General features: G+C 45.0%; 1 protein-coding gene across 2 annotated transcripts in view; it reads right to left on the bottom strand.

Annotated features, from left to right (window-relative positions):
• The window catches only part of LDLRAD3 (low density lipoprotein receptor class A domain containing 3), a 298,714-nt gene that overhangs the window by 190,079 nt on the left and 86,319 nt on the right, over positions 1–22,316 (bottom strand). Inside the window, exon 2 of one of the 2 annotated variants that reach the window (XM_012557426.2) lies at positions 17,975–18,121. The exons of the other annotated variant lie outside the window; for it this stretch is intronic. Coding sequence (XP_012412880.1) covers positions 17,975–18,121 — 147 coding nt within the window. The remainder of the gene's footprint in view (positions 1–17,974; positions 18,122–22,316) is intronic. 2 annotated transcript variants of the gene reach the window in all.

The following is a 22,316-nucleotide window of genomic DNA, read 5'->3' as shown; positions in this document are numbered from 1 at the left end:
TAAGATAAAAGGTGGTGCAGGCCACACTCCAGGGAAATTCCCTTTACATTGGATCAGGGATGTGACTTTAGTAAGGGAGTTACAATCCCACCCTAATCCTCTTTAACATAAAATTACAATCACAAAATGGAGGACAACCACACAATACTGGGAATCATGGCCTAACCAAGTTGACACATATTTCTGGGGGACACAATTCAATCCATGACAGTTGGTGATCTACTTCAGTAAAGATTACAGCCAAGAATATCCTACAGAGTAGTTCTACTCCATCACATGGGGTGTCTATGAGTCAGAATCGACTCGATGGCACCCAACAACAACATCAATATTAACATCAACAACGTGGTAACTCTATGTTTAACTTTTTGAGAAACCGCCAAACTGTTTTCCAAAGTGGCTGCACCACTTTACACTCCACCAGCAAAGCACGAGGGGTCCAATATCTCCACATCCTTGTCAATACTTAGTTTACGTGTTTTAAATCACAGCCATTTTAGCGGGTGTGAAGGATTCACAATCTCCTGAGGCTGCTCCTACAGCGTTTCCAGGTAGCCCCTGTAGTAACTGTAAGAGGCCTGGTCTCCTCATGGCCATGGCCCATCGGCAGGGTCAACAACACAGAAGGGAGAGCTTACTGGCATCGCCTAGAAACTGTCTGCAACCAAGATCAGGTCTGCTCTGCTGTCTAAGTGACTCTCTTCCGGGGTCACTAAACAGGATTCCAAGCAGACATTCACCAGTAACTTCTGATGAGTAGACCAGTAGTGTTGATGCTGCTGCTGCTGACAGCAGCTAACACTGATGTCTACCATGCACAGTACAAAACAAAACAGTTGCCAACGAGTTGACTCTAACTCCTGGCAACCTCATGTGTGTCAGAGTAGAACTGTGCTCCATAGAGTTTTCAATGGTTGATTTTTTGAAAGTAGATCACCAGGCCTTTCTTCCGAGGCTCCTCTGGGTGGACTCCAACCTTTCGGTTTGCAGCTGAGCGGGTTAATTGTTTGCACCACCCAGGGACTCTGCCACGCACCATGCTATTTATTTCTCAGACAGGGAGAATGGCTTACCCAGTCACATAGCCAGCAATGAGTGAAGTTGGGACTGACAATCATCATAAGCCTCACATTTCTACTAACAGGGAACTCATTACCACCTCATGCACCCCACTGTTACCTTTAAAAAGTTCCAGAAAACAGATTTTGGCCTATTATAAGAAATAAATTTCTGACTACTGCCACGTTATGGTAGTAGAAAATGAGCTTTGTTCTGGAAAAGGACAATTATGGTGCTATCTTTGGAATCACAGATGTCAAAAAGAGATTAAAGGGGTAGGGGTGGGCTCCTTAGGCATCTAGTCTAGTGGGATTCGATCCTTTTGTCTGTTCCCCACAGAACCCTCCGTTAAAATAAAATCTTATGCAAAACCCAGTTGTTTTTTTTAAAAACAACAACAAAAAACAGACCTGCAGCTGCTTTGCTTTCAGCAGGGAGAAGGTCGGACTCCAAAGTCCTCACTACACAGCTACCCTCTGTTCTTCCTCTGTGGCACCAACGCTTGGCACTCCAAGAATCACCATTTGAAAAACGCTGAAAAACACTGAAAGTAGTCCTACCCCTCACTACAGAGATGAAATCACAAAGCTGGATCCTAACAAGTCCCTACTGTTCCTTATGACAGATATTCTAGACCCTTCCTTGACCCTTCTATGACTCAAGTAGCCTTTCCTTTTATGCTTTTTTTTTTTTTTAAATCACCCAGGACTACCTGTTACATGTACTTGAAGATGATGATATTATTAATAATAATGACTAACACTTATCAAGAGCTTAGTAAGAGCTAACCATTCTCCTGAACACTTACTAGGTCTAAACATATTTAAACCACAACTCTATGAGATAGGTGCTATTATTATCCCCATTTTACAGATGAGGAAACTGAGGCACAGTTTAATAAATGGCTCAGTACGCACACAAATCGGGACAAAACCAGGCAGGCCTGTGCCAGAGCCTGTGCTCTCAAGCACTCCCTATCCTATATTTCCTACCCAAAAAAACTAAGACGTTATGTGAGAACAATATACCATTATCCCACCTCCCAGACATACCTGCTGTTAACAGGGATATAATCTTGTTGGCATTACTTGTTGAGATTTCCAAAGGCCAGTCACCTCTTGCTGAGAATTTCATTTTTGTCTCAGATAAAGTCTTTTTCTCTCATGCGCAATGCAATGATAGTACCATCCCCTTTCTTCAGAAGACAATATGCATGAAAGCACTTTAAGAGCAAAACAAAGCACTACCTCTCATCATACTGCCATCAAATCTCTTAGTGCTCTCTGCTCAGAACGCTTTGCTCTTGAGGTGGACACACCAACTGGGATGCTCCGTACCTGCCTGCGCTTATCAGAAGACAAGCTTTGTCGCACATCCCTTCCCCACATATGCGAGGAATCCAACAATACAACATTCGTTCTAAGTAACTTCTTCCTTCATCAGGACTATCAGTCTAATCACAGGACAAGCAGGTTTCAAAATATAGTGGGCACAAGACTCACCTGGACTGCTTGTAAAGATGCAGCTTCCTGGGGCCCACCCTTGAAGATTCTGTCTCAGTAGGTTTTGGGTAGCCCTCAAATCTACATTTACAAGTGAGTCTGATGCAGGTGACCCATGAAGCACATTTTAGGAAATACTGGTTGGGTGCTGTATTTTAGAGCTCGGGAACCCAGGTGGTGAACAGCTCAGAGCGTCATTCGTCATTCAAAAGAAATCTTAGCTGTTTTTTTCCCCCTTTCTTTTCTTTCTTTCTTTTTTTGGCAACATCCTGGTTAGCACCTTCATGGTGAAGCATCAAGATAACACTAAAATACTTCATTCATTCAGAAAATTTACTAGCCATGTCATTATGATAAGTTTGGTAACAGCAGGTGCGCACTTAAGACTCCTCCTCCTTCCTTCCCTCTCTCCGTCCACAAATGTTAAACCGACATCACAGTCTGAAGGCTGTCCCTGACTTCTCTTGCTCCCACCCCAATGAAACTCTTGGACGTCTAACCCCATCTTGGTTTCTGCTTCTCGGCTGCCCCAACCTAGTACAGTGGCAGAACCTGTCATAACTGCTGTTCCACGGTCCTTCCCCAAAGTCAGGGCAGGTGAACAGGTTCTTTGCTGAGTCACAACTAGAACCAACACCTCAACACGCTGAGAAGAAACGGAGAAATGGAGAAACAGAGAGACACTGGGCACTTCACCTCCATTTCCATCTGAGGAGAGCCTCAGAGAGGGGCCTGAGTGTGGGAGGGCTGGTGGGTGGGGTGGATGCAGTGGACAGGCCATAAGCTCAAAGCACACAGCACTGTGACTGCTGTGCCACAGAGCACACCCCAACTGTAAGCTGGGCAGCAGTAACCCCTCTCCCTCACCCTTCACAGTACCAGACAGGCTGGTGGCCTCAGCCCCAGGGAAGCCCTGGTTTGGCTTTTAATGTCAGACAGCAAGTGGCAGAGACTGGCCATGCTTTGCATCAAGACCTCTGCTCCCCATCATCCGACAGAGCCTCACTTAGCTTCCCAGCAGATCCTCCGTCTGCTGCTTGGGCCCTGGCAGCAGGGTGAATATGCAGTTTGAGCACCAAGGAGCAGGTGTGCAAGGAGTGCAAAAGGAACAAGGTGTAAAAGTATGCAGCACAGTGATGGTGAGGGCCCGGGCGGGCTCTGGACCAAATGCACAGCTACAGGTGAGATTCTGCTACAGGGTCACCTCTATTGGCCAAATTGTTCAAAATGGTTGAATTTGTTTCCTGGAGTTGCTATAACAAAGTACACAAACTGGGTGGCTTAAAATAACAGGAATTTATTCTCTCGTAGTTCTGGAGACTGGAAGTCCAAAGTCAAGGTGTCGGCCAGGTCATGCTCTCTCCGAAGGCTCTCTAGGAAGATTTTTCCTTGTCTCTTCCTAGCTTCTGGTGGTTCCTGGCAATCCTTGGTGTTTCCTGGCTTGTAGATGTATCCTTCAATCTCTGCCTCTGTCTTCACATGGCCGTCTTCCCTGTATCTGTGTCCAAATTTCCCTCTTCTTATATGGACACTAGTAATATTGGATTAGGGCCTACCCTACTCCAGTACGACCTCATCTTAGTCTAACTAATTACATTTGCAAAGACACTGTTTCCAAAAAAGGTGATATTCAGAGGTTCTGGGGATTAGGACTTAACATATCTTTTGGGGGGACACAATTCAACCAATAACAACAGCCAAGGGAAAAAATATATCCCGGTGGATGAATACCATAAAATCCCTTTGGAAGCAGGCTGTCTATCCCTTTGCTTTCTGCAAAGTCCGATGCTCCCCATAGCCACAGTGTAAGCCCTCTCGCCATAATCCCCCACTCCACCGACTGTGCCCATCCATCCCTGAAGCACTCTCTTAGCTCTCTGTATGATTCAAGACAACAACAGGATGGCCTCTCCCTCCTTCTTCCAAAGAAACTAAACGTTCAGCTCTGCTATCCTCACCGCACCCTCAGAGGTCAGCAAAAATCACAGGTTTTATTGTTAGATCCAAAAGTACTGAGAAGCAAACACTTCCAGCTGATGAGACACAACAGGAGCCAAGCAGGTCTTCAGACCCTACGCACTTCAATTCTGTGGAGAATCTGAGAAACTGACTGCCGGGCTCCCCTGCTCCCCTTCCCCCAAAATGAAGGGAGGATTAATAATAAACAACTCAGGTGCATGCAAACCACACCTTCCAAGGAAGTCAGAAGCCATATTTCAACTAGAAGTTAACCCAAAGCTTTGTGGTGCTGTGGAATACCACGGAATACCCGCATGTAACCTATTTCAGTCCCTCCCCTCCATTCTAACCACTAATTCTCCCTTCCAACCACCAACTTTTTGGGCCTAAGACATTCCCTAGATTTTATGGAACTTCTCTTGCAGAAATCTTAACAAAGGACATGTTATTAACCACATCAAAACCCAGAAAACCAAACCCCTTGCCATCGAGTTGATTCTGACTTATGGTGACGGCGACCACCTGTCTTACAGAGTAGAACTGTGCTCCATAGGGTTTTCTTCGCTGTCGTCTTTACTGAAGCAGATTCCCAGGCCTTTCTTCAAAGGTGCTGCTTGGTGGGTTTGAACCACCAACCTTTCTGTTAGTAGTCGAGCACAAACTGCACCACCCAGGGACCTCGTCAAAAGCCAAAAGTTGCTGAAATGCTTTTTTCAAAGGGATGTGTAGCTACCTTTTGCCCTCAGAAAGATCCTCTACCCCATCCTCTCCCACTCTAGACTTACAGAAAACTAGACTCTGCATATTAATAGCAAAAGAATCTCTCTGGTCGTGTCGAGATTATATGAACGCACCACATACTCTCTTTTTAATTATTATGTTCTCATCTGTCTCTGAATTTTTTTAAAAAAACCATCAGGCAATTGCAAACTAGCCATGTCACAGATGAAAGTGCAAGTCTGCATAAAAAAAATAAAACTAAAAAGATTGCACAGTCACAGCCCAACTTGGATCAGCAAGATTTGTCTGGATGTGCCAGGAAAAAAAAATCTTTTTTGATGTCCTGTGATTTTGCAGCCATTTAAATTTTATTAGCAATTACCAAGCCTGTTACCACTGACTACATCTTGCAGTTGCAGCCAATTCCCAGCAACAACAGCATGCCTGAATGACGGGCCCAGGCGATCTGGCCATACTCATTCTAGAAATATAGAACATGACCTCTCTCCTCACCACCACCCCCAGCTCAGGGCTGGTTCATTAAGATTCTCCCCTTGCAGCTGAGAAAAGGCAGCATGCAGAGCTGATAATAACAGAGCTCTCTGGAAGTGGTGAGGAGGATTGGTGAAATGGAGTGAAGCTGATATTTGTGCAAAAGAGTTGATTTAAAAGATGAGTTTAAGAAGACTTTATGACACTAACTTCTGGACTGGTGACAGTATTGGCATTTAAAATTAGTAGTTTCCAAGAAAGCAGAGGCAAGCACCAAACAGCAACTGCCTTCACCTGGGAGGGACTGAGGGAGCTGGCAGGGGCCGAGGGCTCCTGGTAGACACCTCCAGTCTCCCTGTCTCCACCAGTACAGGATCAGAATGGTACCAGCAGGGACACGGGAGGGGGGCCTCAACTAAACAAAGACACAAGACTTCTGAGGAATCCTGAGAACCTGGAGGTTTTGTGACTTCAGAAATGAAAGTTGCTCTTCTCTAGCACTAAACCGGACAAATTCCTCCCAGTTTTCTTCTAGGGTCCAAGAAACCAAACCAGTAGCTGTTGAGTTGATTGCAGCTGTGTTCCACAGGGTTTTCAATGGCTGGTTGTTCAGAATTAGATTGCCAGGCCTTTCGTCTGAGATGCCTCTGGCTGGATTTGAATTCCCAACCTTTCAGTTAGCAGCTGAGTGCATTAGCCATTTGCACCACCCAGGGTCTCTAGGCTCCAGGAAGCCTTACCTCAACAGACATGAGGTCTTTCATTCCCAGCCCCATGGGAGAGGGCACCAGGACCCCTAGTAGACAACCAGATTCTTCTCACTTTCTCAGGGGGTGGGGAGGAGTCCACGGGTACTTGGGGGCTCTGGAGTGGGCATGGGGCTCCCCTTCTGTGGCTGTCCCATGCCCCACTCCTCATAACAGGGATAGCATGGGTTCCCTGGGTTCTGTCTCCTAAAAGTGGTTCAGGGAAGGGGAGATTCTAATTTTGACTAATCTCCTGCTGGCCTGAACATTCATAAAATTTCCAAAATATAATGACCCACCTTCCTCAGCTTAGACAATCTGCTAGCAAGTAGAATCTACGGGCCACCCCCCAGCCCATCTTTGATGACTGTAGGAATGAACTGGTAACACTGGAGATTCCAGCTTTCAGGACACAAGGAATCTCTGGGGAAGGGGGAAAACAGGACGAGTACTTCATTAAGCGCCTGCTACATGCCAGACACTGTCACTTTCACATCTGATTCTTTCTCACAACCTCCTTTTCACACCTGCTCCCATTTCACAGATGAAGAAACTAAGGCTCCAAGAAGGCAAGTGACTAGAAGCGGCAGGGCTGGGATCTAAATCAGAAATTTGACTCCACACTGCTAACAGAAAGAACAGCTAATGCTTATTGAGCGCTTAGCAAATGCCAGCTACTGTTTGACAGGTTTTAAAGATTTTAGCTCATTTAATCCTCACAGAACTTCCATGGGATTTATGAGGAAACTGAGGCTAAGGAACTTGCGCCCAGGTCGCACAGCTCATGAGTGGTGGAACCTGGATTCAGGCTCTCAGCCAGGACCCTCCCTCTCTGCACCCTGCCTCCTGGCCTTCAAAGCACAGCACCCTAAGAAAAGCATACACATGTGGTTGCATGCATTAGTGTGGAAATGTTCAGCACCCTTGGTTGAAATCTCACATGCTAAGCATCAGAGAAAATTATTGGATTTCATTGAATCCAAGATGCCATCAAGTACAAGACATGCCACTCTTTAAGGTACAATTAAGAAAGAACACTGTCAATTAAACTAGGACACCATGCTTTCTTATCCCATCGATCATAAGAGGTATCTCAATTACAGACATCTGAAAATGTGGAGAAATGTATGACTTAGAATCAAAGAGACACTGTAGAGCCTAGAATGAGCAGGATGGTGACACGCATTATAAAAACAGTGAAAACGAGGTTCTCTGTAATGCAGGAATTATTAGGAAGCTACATCTTCTCATCATTTAAGAAAACCTGATAATCCAGATTCTTAGGTAGCAAGCTCCTGATTCATAAACATTGGAAACTAACTCATTTTTTAAATGTCATTGTTCAGGTCAAACAAAATCTGACTGTGGCCCCATGTGGCTTGGACCACCAGTTTGAGCCCTTCCAGCTTTGAGGCAGGACTGGAAGGCAGTGAGCTGGTGGAATCGTGTTTGGCCCACAGCATCTTCTTCATCCCCATGGCTTTTAAAGGCACAGAACATTCATAGGCTGGGACCTGCACTAACTAGCACTCAGAGTACTTTCTCTATCATGGAAGCAGCAATCAAGACTCCAAAGGAAGACTACATATGGCTGACTTTATTATTTTTTTAAATATTTGTTTATTTTCTCATTTAAATCAATTATCTTAAGCTTTTAAGGTGAGGGAAGTAGTGGTTCAGTGGTAGAGTTCTCGCCTTCCATGCGGGAGACCCAGGTTCAACTCCAAGCCAGTGCACCTCATGCACAGCAACCACTCATCTGTCAGTGAAGGCCTGCGTGTTGCTCTGATACTAAACAGGTTTCAGTGGAGCTTCCAGACTAAGACAGACTAGGAAGAAAGGCCTGGTGAACTACTTCCAAAAATCAGCCAATGAAAACCTTATGGATTACAACGGTCTGATGCGCAACTGATCGTGGGAATGGCGCCGGACTGAGCAGCATTTCATTCTGCTGTGTTTGGGGTTGCCATGAGTCGAGGGCCAGCTCAACAACAGCTAACAATAATAATAAAAGGCTTTCAAACCACTCCTGCTGCATTAACATACTTGCTCCTATTGCATGACCACCATGCTATACAGAGAGCTGTAAAACAAGTAGCAATGAAATACCCTAAGTGAATGCAGCAAGAACTCATGCAACACCAGGAACACCAGGGAGCTGAGTATGAAATGCCTCATCCTGTGCTAGCTGCTGGCCAGTAGGTACTGCTCCTTCTCAATATTTACCCAGACAGCTTCAGATCACTTTGTATTTCTCTACCTAATGTAAAATGGCCTGCATCTTCAGAAATCTTCCAGGGACTTTTTAGAAAAGTTTGCAGAAGGTCAAAATCCTGTTTATCCTGTTCAGTCAAGTGGAGCCTGACAACCTGGAAATGTCTGTATTTAGCCGTCATGTGCCCACCTAGGAATTTATGCTGAGATTTCCAACACCTAAATGGAAAATCTTTCCTCACCACAGGCCACGAGACACAAAGAGTACTACTGGGGTGGAAAGAAGATCCAGAAGACTGTTACTTCTACAAGTTCTAGGCGTAAAACCTTGGGGGCCACAGGGAGCTGTGCTGGTTTTAGGGCAGTGTAGAGAAGGTGGAAGGGCCTAGACAAAACAGAAGCCTGTTCAAGTGAGGAAGTAAAATGCCATCATCAAATTCCACTTAGGTGCTTAACTGTATGGCAGGGACCAAGCCCATGGCAGCTCAGGCAGGATAGACCAACTGCAGGTCCATTAAAGCAGAGGTTCTCAGCCCAGTGCAGGAAAGGTACTTCTACACTTCCTCCCCCAAGACCAAAAGAGCTTGGCTCATCTCAGGCCCTCAAATATTTGTTTCCTTCCCTCTTGCACCAGCTAGGGCGTCTGGCTGGCTCCTTGGAGCCCTAAGCTAAAGGAAATTTTGTAACAGCTCATGACTGTGTGCTCAAGACTCTCTCCAGTGAACAGAAGATATTGACCCAGCAAACAAAGGTGTTTCTATGGCTCAGGCTCTCAAACTGAGAGGAAAGAGAGAAGAGGGTGAGGGAGCAGTGAGAGAGTATTCTACGGGAGGGAGAAGGATGGCTAGGCTGGAACAATAACTACTAGGATTGCACTGGCTAGGAATGTCACAACATACTTGGGATTTGAGGGGATAGTATCAGCACTTACTGAATGCTTAACCAGGCACCTGCCTACGAGTCTCACATACATTAGCTCATTTAGTACTTACGACAATGCCCTGCGCTCAGCAGAGCTGATCTAACCCAATCTGTAGCAGGAAACAATACCTGTTGTTTAAGGTCTGCTCCTTGGTGGCCTGGATATATTGCTAAATAAATATGTGAATCATCACCTCTGGAGTAGGTAATGTTATTATCCCATTTCACAGATGAGGAAATAGATGTACAGAGGTTAAATGGTGTTCAGAGTCCCAGAGGTCATAAATGGTGGATAGGGGTAGAACCCAGCACTGTCTGACCCCCTTAAAGCCCCTGATCCTAACCACAGGATTTAATGCCTCACATGTGAGATGAAAGAAATTAAATGAAGTGGGGGACACGCCTGGAATTACCAGAGAAGTTTAAAAATGAACACAAAAAAAACCAAAATGATTAAACCAGAAAAGAGACAAAAAATACACACCGGTCTTGGATTTCTTCTGTTCGATGAATACCTACGAAGGAATGCATCTTTTCTTGGGAAGTGTTTAATGGACATAGTGTTAAACCACAGTGATACTCTCTAGATTGTTAAAAGTGCCAGTATCGTTTTCTGAGGCTCAGCTTCTTCAGAATGCCTTTGGAACTCAGCAGTTAATAACGGCTTGTCAGAGCCAAGATGTGGAGAAAATGGGCCCTTCATTCATATAACAAGGCAGTTTGCCCTGAGCAGAAACAAGAGGGCACAATTCTTCCAGAAAGACCCAGCAGTATCTAGCGTTCATAAAGAAGGCCCATATCTGCCGGGCTGAGGCTGGCTCACCGAAGCCCAAATGGTGTTAATGGTCCATGGGAGGTAAGATTCTTACTTTTAAATTGTTAAACAAAAAGTGGAAGCAGAAAGTGTGGGGACAGCCTGCTTTTACATAGTAGTGGGACTGCCATCACTCGCTATGTAACAAGTTTTAGGAAACAAGATAGATGGGTTGATAGTGTGTCAGTTCTGCTTTTTACACACCTAAAGGCTAGGTTCCACCGGCTCTTGCTATTCAGTTGAACCAGCTGCTGTCAAGTGACTCTGACTCATGGCAACCCCATGCGTGTCACAGTAGAACTGTGTTCCATAGGATTTTCAACAGCAGATGTTTTGGAAGTAGATCACCAGGCCTTTTTTCTTCTGGGTAGACTCCAGCCTCCAACTTTTCAGTTAGCAATGGAGCACAGTAACCATTCGCACCACCCAGGGACTCCTTTGCTCTAACTACATCCCACAGTTCATTGGCAAGCCGCCTTCCTAGGCTACACCACGTCCCCGGTCCCTGAGCCCTCCTCTAAGCAAAGACAGAGCAGCCTAAAAAAGGGTACAGCAAGCCGTGTGCATCCTGAGGAAGTTCCCTGGTTTCTGGGAATATTCCACACGTGAAGCCAAGCATTAGGTGCCTGGTGAAAAAGCTGCGTGACTGTTAAAGTTTGAGTAAGGATAACAACTCCGAATCTAGTTTTTATTTTCATCTCTCTGCTTGCCCTGTAGCACCAGGTTTAAAAGAAAACATTATATGTGGTGCCACCTAGAGGCCGAAGATTAGGAAGACGATAAAAAGGAAGGGGAAGAGTACGCGACTTAACAACTTCTGCCCCAGCTTTCCTCCCCTTTGTGATCATTATTCCAAACTTGCCTTCACAACTCAATTTTGTGGATTTCTGCCATCACACTACAGTACTTAGAAGGTGTGTTCAAGGAATGGCTGAGAAGAGTAAAAGTTAAAAAAATAAAACTCAAATTTCATTTTTGTACCTACTTTTCCTGTGCTTCCGGACTTGGAGATTCATTAAAATTTTATCATTTGACCAGGTTCTTGAATTTATCCCCACTCCACCCCCTCCACACACACACAAACATAAGGAGCCTGAGACTTTAAAAGTCTGTCCATAAATACCTGGTCAAAGACATCCATCAATATAATTTTCCAATGGAGAAAATTAACCCCCTTGTGACAAGGATCTCAAACAATCAAGATCTCTCCCCCATTTTTAGGACACAGGGAGAAGACAGGTAAAATCCACAAAACTATAAGGAGAACTCAGCGCTGACGATTCCAGGTCAAATATGGTTCCGGAAATTTGGCTTATCGCTTTATCACAGCAAGTGACAGTAATTAAAGTACACTCTCTTCTAAGAAAACATTTCAGAGACTCATAGGACTAAAGGTCATTTAAAAAACCATTTACATGAAAAAACCTTATCAATGTTTTTAAGATTTTTTTTTTTTTAAAGAGGTTAGTACATTGCTGGTTCAGTGGTGGAATTCTCGCCTTCCATGTGGAAGACTAGGTTTAATTTCCAGCCAATGCAACTCACACTCAGCCACCACCCATCTGTCAGTGGAGGCCTGCATGTTGCTATGATGCTAAACAGGTTTCAAAGGAGTTTCCTGATTAAGATTAATTAGAACGAATGGCATGGCATTCTATTTTCAAAAAGTCAGCCAGTGAAAACCCTATGGATCACAACGGTCTGATCCTCAACGGACCGTGGGGATGGCACAGGACTGAGCAGTGTTTCGTTCTGTTGTGCAGGGGTCTCTGTGAGTCAGGGGCCAACTCAACGGCAGCTAACAACAACGATAATATACAGTACCATCCCATTACAAATAGGTAACACATACATGCAGAGAAAGACAGAATGACCTCACTGGTGATCTCTGATGGAGGTGGATCGTGCAGACTTATTTTCTGGGACAACAGGCAAGCGCTGCATAATCTCTCTGTTTCCTCAAATGTAAACTGAAGATAACAATAGTCCCTTCCTCATAAGGCTTTTGTGGTAATCAAGTAAGTTAATAAAGCACCTGAGAAAGTGCTGGCTCAGAGTAAGCGCCAGGTAAATGCATGCCCCTGCTCCACCCACCCCCAGCTGTGCTTTCCTGGAGCTTCCACACTTTTCTATAGTGTAACTCTATTCTTTGTATTTAAACACACACACACACACACACACACACACACACACACACACACACACACACGTAATTGGATAAAATGATCATTCAGAGTATTCCACAAACCAGAAACAGAAATACATTCAAACTACTACAGAATGAACCTCTTCTCTCAAAACCTTACGGAGAAGGTTCTCCAGTTTCATAAGGCAGAAAATTTAATGTCTCAACTCACTTGGAAATTTATTCTAGTCTGTTTAGATATTTCAGAAAATAGGAAACACAACTAGTAAATAGAGGTGTGGGAAAACATCCAACCTCACTCCAAACCAAACAAAAAACCTGTTGCCTTCGAATCAATTCTGACTCATAGCGACCCTATAGGAGAGAGTAGGCCTGCCTCATAGATTTTCCAAGGAGCGGCTGGTACTTTCGAACTGTCAACCTTTTGGTTAGCAGCCGTAGCTCTTAAAACACTGCACCACCAGGGCTCCCGAACCTTACTACATAATGAAAAAACAGACAATTAAAACACACACCCATTTTCAACTATTCAATTAACTAGAAAAAAAAAATCTTTTTAAAGATCCTACCCAATGCTGCCAAGAGTAAAAGAAAGCCAGAATTCTTGCACTTGGCCAGTGAGAGAGCAAACTGGTGCAAACCTTTTGCAAAACAACTGGGCAGCCTGAATCAAGAGCCAGAAAAAGACTCCTGCCCTTCAACCTAGTATTTTTATTTCTGAGAATCAATCCTAAGAAGATAACTCAAAGCAGGGGAAAAGTTGTATGCATCCTGACGTTCACAACAGTGAACCCTATTTCTAACAGTGAAACACTGAAATTAACTTAAATGCCCAATAATAAGTAGATAAACTATATCAATTTAATGGGCTATTATCTAGGCATTAAAAATTATAAAGAAAAATATGGAAAAACATACAACAATCTTAACATGTTTGTTACATGGGAAAAACATCAAAATATAAAATTATATATCCACATTGACTGTAACGGGGAAAAACCCTAAGTAAAAAATTCCAAAATGCTAATAATAGTGGTTCTGGTACCATATGGACGCTACATATGATTCCTTTGTTTTTCTCCCCCTACTCCCCAATTTTTATAACGTGTGGTTTATATTACCTTTATGATAAAATAAAATCTTTCTGTCTTACAAAAATCTTTCCTAGGCTGTGAAAACAGAATAGCTGCACACTCTCTTATCCCACCCCAACACACCTCTCTAGACTCCTCTCTTACTCTTTGGAAAGGGCAGGAATTCTCTTGTTTTTAAGCATATTATCTTCCAAATGCCAAAGCTTCATGGGGCACTTGAGGCAATCACCTCTCCAACATGAGAACATCAGCTGCCTTCACTGTCCTCCTCTTAAGTACCCACTTGTTCTCAAAAATCAGAGAAAAGGTTTTGTAACTCATGGACAAGACACAGAGGGCTGTCACCCTCCCTCTAAATCAGCTGGTCCTAGGGCGCCCTTCAAAAAATGGTTGAGTTGGTCACTCCTGACACCCAGCCCTGCCCATCCCAGCTCTGGCTAAAACCACCATGTATTTTGCCTTCTGGAAATGGACAAGTTGCTTAATTGATCCTAAATGTTTTGATTAGCAGAAGTAAAAAAGCAAAAGAGACTTAAACTCCAAATACAGGAGAACGGTTAGGTTACAGTGGATGGAACTTTAGGCAGCCTCACAAAACAAGAATTATGAATACTAAATATAAACCAAAACCAAACCCATTGCCGCTGAGTCAATTCCAACTCATAGTGACCCTATAAGACAGAGCAGAACTGTCCCACAGGGTTTTCCAAGGCTGTAAATCTTTATGGAAGCAGGCTGCCATATCTTTCTTCCACAGAGTGGGTGGTGGGTTGGAACCGCCGATCTTTCGGTTAGCAGCTGAGAGTTAACCACTGCAGCACCAAGGTTCCTCTACACTAAATATAGTAATGTGCAAAGTGCCTCTAACATTAAGTAGAAAAACGCAGGTTACTCAATCATATATCACCATGACGACAACTGTATAATAAAGTTGGTGCAGACTGGCCAATAATAGTTAACATCTACAAGCCACTAGCTACACACAGGCACTGTGCTACGTGCTTTACATGAGTTAAACCTCACAATTCTATTATTATTCCCATTTTGGAGAGGAGGAAATGGAAGCACCAGGAGGTTAAGGAATTCTCATCTGATCCTCCTAATGGCTAAGATTTAGAACATTCTGGTAACTCTCCCAAGATCACACAGCCTAAGAGAACGCAGGGAGGTAGATGTAGACAATTTATCTCCACAGCTCACACTTTCAATTCCTTTCTGTTTCCTAGAACAGAAACAGATATGTAAGAAATTTCAAATGAAAGTAGAATTTGTTACAGAAAAGGGACTTTTGCCTTCCCTTCCACTGTCTAAACTTTCCAGTGTTCTGTTTTTACAATTTAAAGAGGGAAAAAAGAAGGGCAACAGAGAAGAGTTTTATTTTTTTTTAATGCATGTGTTTGTGTGTATGGTTTTTAAATTATGTTTTGATCAGAAGACTAAATAAATGCCAATCAAGCCTCTACCACACTTGGGAGTTAAGGGTAGGAAACGAGGAGGAAAAAATGGAGGATAGCCAAGACAAGCGTGATCCCAACTAAACCAAACAGTTCCAAGCAGCTGCCCTGCGCCATCTTTTTTTTCTATACTGTCTTTCCATCATCTTTTCCAGTTTGAGCATGAATTCTAAAATCGTGGAACTGGACTGATGGAGGACACAGAATGTCACAGAAGATTCTAATATTATATAGCTGCTACTGGCAAAGCTGGGATTAGAATTTAGTTCTCAGCTCCCAACCACGCATTCTTTCACAAACTTGACATGCGCTGAATATTCCCAGCTCAGCTAACGACAATCTGCATTTACTGTAGTTCAAATATCCCTGGATGGCCCAAGCAGTTAAGCACTCAACTATTCACCAAAAGGCTTGGCAGTTCAAACCCACCCAGAGGCACCTCGGAAGACAGGTGTGGTGATCTGCTTCCCAAAGCTCACAGCCTTGAAAACCCTTGAAGTAGTTCCACTCTGCACACCTCAGGTCACCATGAGTTGAAATCAACTTGACAGGAACTAACAACAACAATCCTGAAAACAGTGAGTCTACCTATGTGTATAATGTTCAATAATCCCCAAAACTGAACTGATTATAGAGTTCACATATATTATCTCATTTAAAACTAAAACTACGAATGTTCAAATTCTAGCAATTCTGAAGCCAGGCTAGACACAAGGGGAAAAACTAAAGTACACATTATACTTTTTAATTCTGAAAAAAGAAAAATGCATTATGTATAGTGGTCTATTCAGAAAAGTTACATGCAACAATGTGAAATACTCCCCCCAAAACAAAACATGCCCCCCAATTTTTTCCCCAAAACCTCTTTGAAGGGTAGGGAGAGGCTTCAGGGATCCCTGGTTGGCAGTTCGAATTCACCCTGAGGCACTTCAAAGAAAGGCCTGTTGACATACTTCTGAAAGGAAACCCTACAAAGCACAGATCTACTCGGACACACAAGGAATCGCCATGAGTCGGAATCAACTGAACGGCAACTGGTTTGGTTTTTTGGTTTTGACAGATAAGGGGCCAGTCTTGGAGCAGGCACTTGCCCTACAGGGAGTCCATCGTGAGTGAGGGAGCACTCGCTCCAGAGGCTGGGCCCCAAACCCAGTGCTCCTTCCTGTGGGTCACAGGAACTGGGCCTCAAACTGTGGGCAAGAGCTATGTTACACGTTCAAATTATTATCCTATCCTCAGCCATTTCCTTCGCTGGGTTCCAGAGAGACAGCAGGTTCTGAGCCAGAACACATCCATCACTTCCCGTGCCAGAGAGGACACATGGCCTGGTGCCGGCAGCTCAAAGAAAAGAACCAAGAGCCAGCTGTCCAGTTGTGTGGTCCCAGGCAGCCACTCACTAGTTAACCTGGTGCCCGCCACTACTCAGTTGCGCTTCCCACCTGCCAGGGTGCCTGGGAAGACAACTGCACAGGGTGCCATGGCTGAACTCACTCTGCAGAGGCAAACTCTGGGGTAGAAAGGAATCCGCCTCTATAGGGCAGGGAGCAGCATGATCACTGGACGCCACTGACCCTTTCAACTCACATCCTAGGGGCCTCCTTTCTCACAGATCATCACCCACCCAAATCTCACACATATTGCAGGGGTACGAAACAGGTAAAAGACTGAGTAAGTAGGAGGAGTGAGAAAGATCACAAATACCACCAGATCCTGGTCCTGCCCATTTGAAACTGATGCCACAAGCAAAGACTCAGGTCACATCGGCAGAGACATGGGGATGGGGAAGCAAAGTACTATCTGTCCAGTACAAACTCCATGCTTCTTGTTGTCGTTAGGTGGCGTCAGGTCGCTTCCGACTCATAGCGACCCTGTGTGCAATGGAACAAAACACCGCCCAGTCCTGTACCATCCTCATGATCATCGTTACGCTTGAGCCCATTGTTGCAGCCACTGTGTCAATCCATGTCATTGAGGGTCTTCCTATTTTTCGCTGACCCTCTACATGCTGGATATTTAATACTTGTTGTTGTTGCTATTGTTGTTGTTAGTGTTGCAGAATTAGCTCTAACTCATGGCAATCTCCTGTAAAAAGAGCAAAATGTTGCCTGGTCCTGTGCCATTTTCATGATCATTGGTATGCTCGGGTCCACTGTGGCCACTGTGTATTCTGAGTGCCTTCCAACCTAGAGGGCTCACCTTTCAGCACTATATCGGACAATATTCTGTTGTGATCCATAGGGTTTTCACTGGCTAATTTTCAAAAGTAGATTGCCAGGCCTTTGTTCCTAATCTTTCTTAGTCTGGAAGCTCCACTGAAACGTGTCCACCATGGGTGACCCTGCTGGTATTTGAAATATTGACGGCATAGCTTCCAGCATCATAGCAACATACAAGCCACCACAGTATGACAAACTGACAGATGGGTGGTGGGACATAATGCTACACCTGATTTAAAAGTCAAGAAAACTCAATGGTGTTCTGCAAGACGGTTACCAGCACGGGCACTGGGGTCAGGCAGCTCTGGGTTCAAATGTCAGATCTGCTACTTGCTGGTCGTAAGATACTGAAGCTGGGAGTCTCAGCCCCCTCTTGTACAAAGTGTGTAAGGTGAAGGCAATGATAGTAGTGTGGTTTCCAAAGTTGTGGCTCCATCACCACCAAGACCCCCGTTTCCACTCAGACCACGTTGCCCTGAGACAGAGGTATAGAGTGGAGAGGGCAGGACGGCTGGCCAGACAACGTCCAGACCCAGCAGCTTGGAACAAGCAAAGTTTGCAGGATATAAGTCAGACAAGGACCTCCTCCCCCTGTCCCAAGAGGGCCCCACCCCCAGCAGAGGGCTGAGTCACTCACGGCACTCCTTCTCATCGCTCTTGTCGAAGCAGTCGGGCAGCCCATCACACTGCCAGGAGCCGGGGATGCACCGCCCATTGCTGCACATGAAGTTGCCCGGAATGTTGCACTCGTTGGTGAAGTTGTTCCCAGGGAGCAGCTGGCTCTCTGTCAGAGAGAGGGGGCAGGAGGTCAGAGAGCACGGCCATGGCAGAAAGGACCTGTGCCCCCACCACTGGAAGAGACCTCAGTAGGTGATCTCCCCTCTCTGTGTCTCAGTTTCCTCATCTGAGCAATGGGACTGATAACCTGGGCCCCCTCGGAGATTTTGAGAGAAGTAAATGGGAAAATGTAGGGAATCACTTAGCAGGGCCTGGCACACAATAGGTGCTCTCTGGCTTTTTTTTTTCCCCTTCTCCAGCCAAAAGGTGGGCTGTATAATCCAAATGTTCTTTTGTTGCCTGAGCAGTGGCTAAAAATTAAGGTTACAGGCAGGAGAAAATGCTGGGTTCCCAAAGCCTCTGACAGTAGGACCTGCAGGATGCTTCCAAGGCTCAGACTCTGGCCCCTACAATCACAGAATTCTTAAATTTGGGCCAAGTTGGCAGGAATACTAGGAGATAATTTTACGTTCAGAAATAGGAGCCCAGGCCTACGAAACCAACCTGCCTGAGGTCACATAGGTAGGAGAGGCCAAGCTGAAACTTGAACTAAGAACTTCTAACCCCCAAGGGGGTACCATGGCCACTGAACTGCTTGCCAAGAGTTACTGGAGGTTTAGAACCAAGTCCTCGAGTGAGAGTCAATACCACTGAATAGAGTTATAAAGCACCACGACCACTATACTAAACCACCAGTGGGCTCTGGGGACAGATTTTCAAGGGAGCCAGAGTCTGAGCCATCTGATCAGTCTGAGCCAGTGTGGTCAATGGTTGGAACATAAGGAGCCACCTGGAAGTAAAACAGTCTTAGGGAAAGAGGAAAGGGGAAAAGGCCAGTTCCCTAGTTTGCCTGCAGCTCCAGGGCTCCCTCCTAAGTCCCTCAACAAGCATTTATTGGACACTTATGACCAGACACTTGTGCTATGTCCTAAAGATGCAGAGACGAAAGCCAGAGCTCCTTCCTCCAGGCTGGAAGGGCACATGGGTATATGAATAATTTTACTGCCATGTGATAAGAAGAGGGATGTTAGACCTGCCCAGGAGGAGCAGGAGGAGACAGGGCCCATGATAAGCTTTGCCGGAGAGAAGCATCTCTAGATTTCTATATTACTGTTCCCTGATAGCACATCTTTCATGCCACTATCCTTTATATGTGCTATTCTTTTTATCTGAAATGCCCTTTGACCTGTTGAGTTTTCTAATGAATCCCTACACACCCTTTAGCATCCAACTTACATATTACCTTAACTCTGAAGGATTCCCTGGCCTCTACCACCAGATATGAGCACTTATTATGTTGTCTGGCTACAGTACTATAGGGTGATACTAAGAATGCTTTACAACTGGAACAAGCAAGCAACAACCAATCAGAATGAATGCAGACATAGATACGCAGCACCACCTCAGCCCTGGTGCCGTGGGTAGTCCCTTGTAGAGTATCTGCCCCACTGTACTGAATTAACGATGTGCATGCATGCCTCCCTACTGAAATACAGGCTTTCGTGGTTCATCAAGGAACTCTAGAAAAGAAGCTGAGAGCCCTCACACTACCACGAGTGTCCACACCAAAATCCTAGAAATCTCCCCGTCCCATCCCACTCCCTCACCCCCAAGTCCAATAACCGAGCCCTATCCACTTGTCTCCATTGCCATAACCATGACTAGCCCGAGTCACCACCATCTTTTACTAGGATTACTGCCACAACCTCCCCACTTGGCCTCTCTGACTCCAATTTTACCCCTCTCCAATTTATTCTCCTCTCTGCGGCCAGAAGGATCTTTCTAAAGAGCAAACTGATCGTGACACTTCTCTGCTTTAAAAAGCCCTTGAATGGCTCCCCAATGTTAACATTAAGTCAAAATTCAAGGGACTCAAGAAAGGTTCCAGGAAAGAGGTGGCATTTGCAGTAGTCCTTGACGGACTTGATGAAAAGTAAGGGCCCTTCAGGCCTAGAGAGCAGTGTGCAAAGACTCAACTGCAGGGAGGTGTTGTACAAGGCATTGAAGGGTGTGGAAGGAATAAAAACCACAGCCCTGACTGTTAGAAATTGCAAATGTAGTATGCCACCATTTCCCCTATAGTACCACCAAGTCAGACATCACTAATCAGTCATGGCACGCTGAGCTCAGAATCCCGTAAGAATGGTCTCCAGGAAGCCACCACCAACCCCAAGAAGAACATGAAACCAATTCATCATCCTAGGGCTAGGGCTCAAGATGCCAGAGGGGGAATGATGAGAAAGGAGCCTGGGAAGGGTGGCCAGGTGCTTGACTCCAGCCAGACATAAACACTAAACCCAGAAAACCCACACATTCCAGTTGTTTCGTAACAACTGCTCTGGGCTTCACCAGCAAGCACGGAATTCTTTAGGGCCCCAGAGTGTAAATGTCATTCTGTTTCGTTTGGAAATCACTTACACTTGCTTTTGTGGAGCTACCTCCTTGAAGGCAAGCTCCCTGGAAAAGTCACTGCAACTGTGACTTCCTGTTCTGATAAACAGATTTCCGAGCCAGAAAATTGGAGAGATTAGATTCCAAAGCGCTTGCTCTGAGAGTTAATCAGGCTGGAGGCGTGTGGTCTTGACAAATGAAAGGGCGTGATGCAGAGACTGAATACTATGTCCATTATACACAGTTGGTCCTTTCTGCCACAGAGCTCAGGGGTCCCTGGGCTTGGTGAATGATACCAGAGAGGAATATTCTTTGTACTCTTCTGAGCAACCCCATTATGCATGCAAGGGGAATACAGTCTCATGTTTCAGGGAAGTGACAATATCATCAAACTCAAAAGCATGATGAGAAACCAAGGCAAAGAGAGGTTAAATCCTATTGATTCTGTCTTCAAAATTTTCTTCCAGGCCATTCACTTTGCCTCACTAAAGTGGCACCACCCATTCCAAGCCACCATCATTTCTTGTCCCCCTTAAGCTAGTGATTCTCAACAGGGAGTAAGGGGACAACTTTGCCCCACAGGGGACATCTGGCAGTATCTGGAGACATTTTTGGTTGTCACAATTTGTTTTTGTTGTGCTGTGCCATCAAGTCAACTGCAACTCATAGTGACCCCATTAGGACAGAGTAGAACCATCCCATAGGGTTTCCTAGGCTGTAATCTTTAGGAGAGCAGGTAACCAGGTCTTTTCTCCCACAGAACAGCTGGTGGTTCTGAACCACTGACCTTTCGATTAGCTGCCGAGCACTTAACCTATTGCACCACCAGGGCTCCTTCTGTAACAACTAGGGGGATGCTATTGGCATCTAGGTAGAAGCTAGGGATGCTGCTAAACATCCTATGAGGCACAGCCTCCACAACAAAGAATTATTCTGTCCAAAATGTCAATCGGGCCGAGGTTGAGAAACCCTGCCTTAAACCAACCTTCTGACTTCCACATCTCACTCCCCCTCAGTTCAATCCCTTCACAGTAGAGTGAGATTTTAAAATATAACTGATGGCTTCTCAGTGCCCTGAGAATAAATCTAAAACTCTTGCTATGGTTTACAGGCTGTGCCTACCTCCACAATCTCACTTCAAACCGCCTCCTCAAACACAAGCTCCTCTCTGCAGCAGGACTCCACATGCGCTATTCACTGACCTGAAACATTCTTCTGTCCACCCTTTATTGGCTAACCCTAACTCGTCCTTAAGACCTCAGCTTAAATCACTTCTTCTGAGATCCCTTTGTTGACACCTGCTATGGATTGAATTGTGTCCCCCAAAAATGTGTGCCAACTTGTCTAGGCCATGATGTCCAGTATTGCAGAATCGTCTGCCGTTTTGTCATCTGATGTGATTGTCCTATGTGTTGTGAATCCTACCTTTATGATGTTAATGAGGTGGGATTACTGGCAATTATGTTAATGAGGCAGGATTCAATCTACAAGACTAGGTTGTATCTTAAATCAATCTCTTTTGAGATATAAAAGAGAGAAGCTAGCAGAGAGATGTGGGGACCTCACACCACCAAGAAAGCAGTGCCAGGAGCAGAGTGCATCCTATGGACCCGAATCCCTGTGCTGAGAAGCTCCTAGACAAGGGGAAGATTGATGACAAAGACCTTCCTCCAAAGCCAACTGAGACAGAAAGCCCTCCCCGGGAGCTGGCGCCCTGAATTCGGACTTCTAGCCTACTAGACTGTGAGAGAATAAACTTACGTTTGTTAAAGCCATACACTTGTGGTATTTCTGTTATAGCAGCACTAGAT

This window comes from Trichechus manatus, unplaced genomic scaffold (assembly GCF_000243295.1).
Source record: "Trichechus manatus latirostris isolate Lorelei unplaced genomic scaffold, TriManLat1.0 scaffold00006, whole genome shotgun sequence".
NCBI lineage: Eukaryota > Metazoa > Chordata > Mammalia > Sirenia > Trichechidae > Trichechus > Trichechus manatus.
This window is presented reverse-complemented; position numbering and strand designations above follow the sequence as displayed.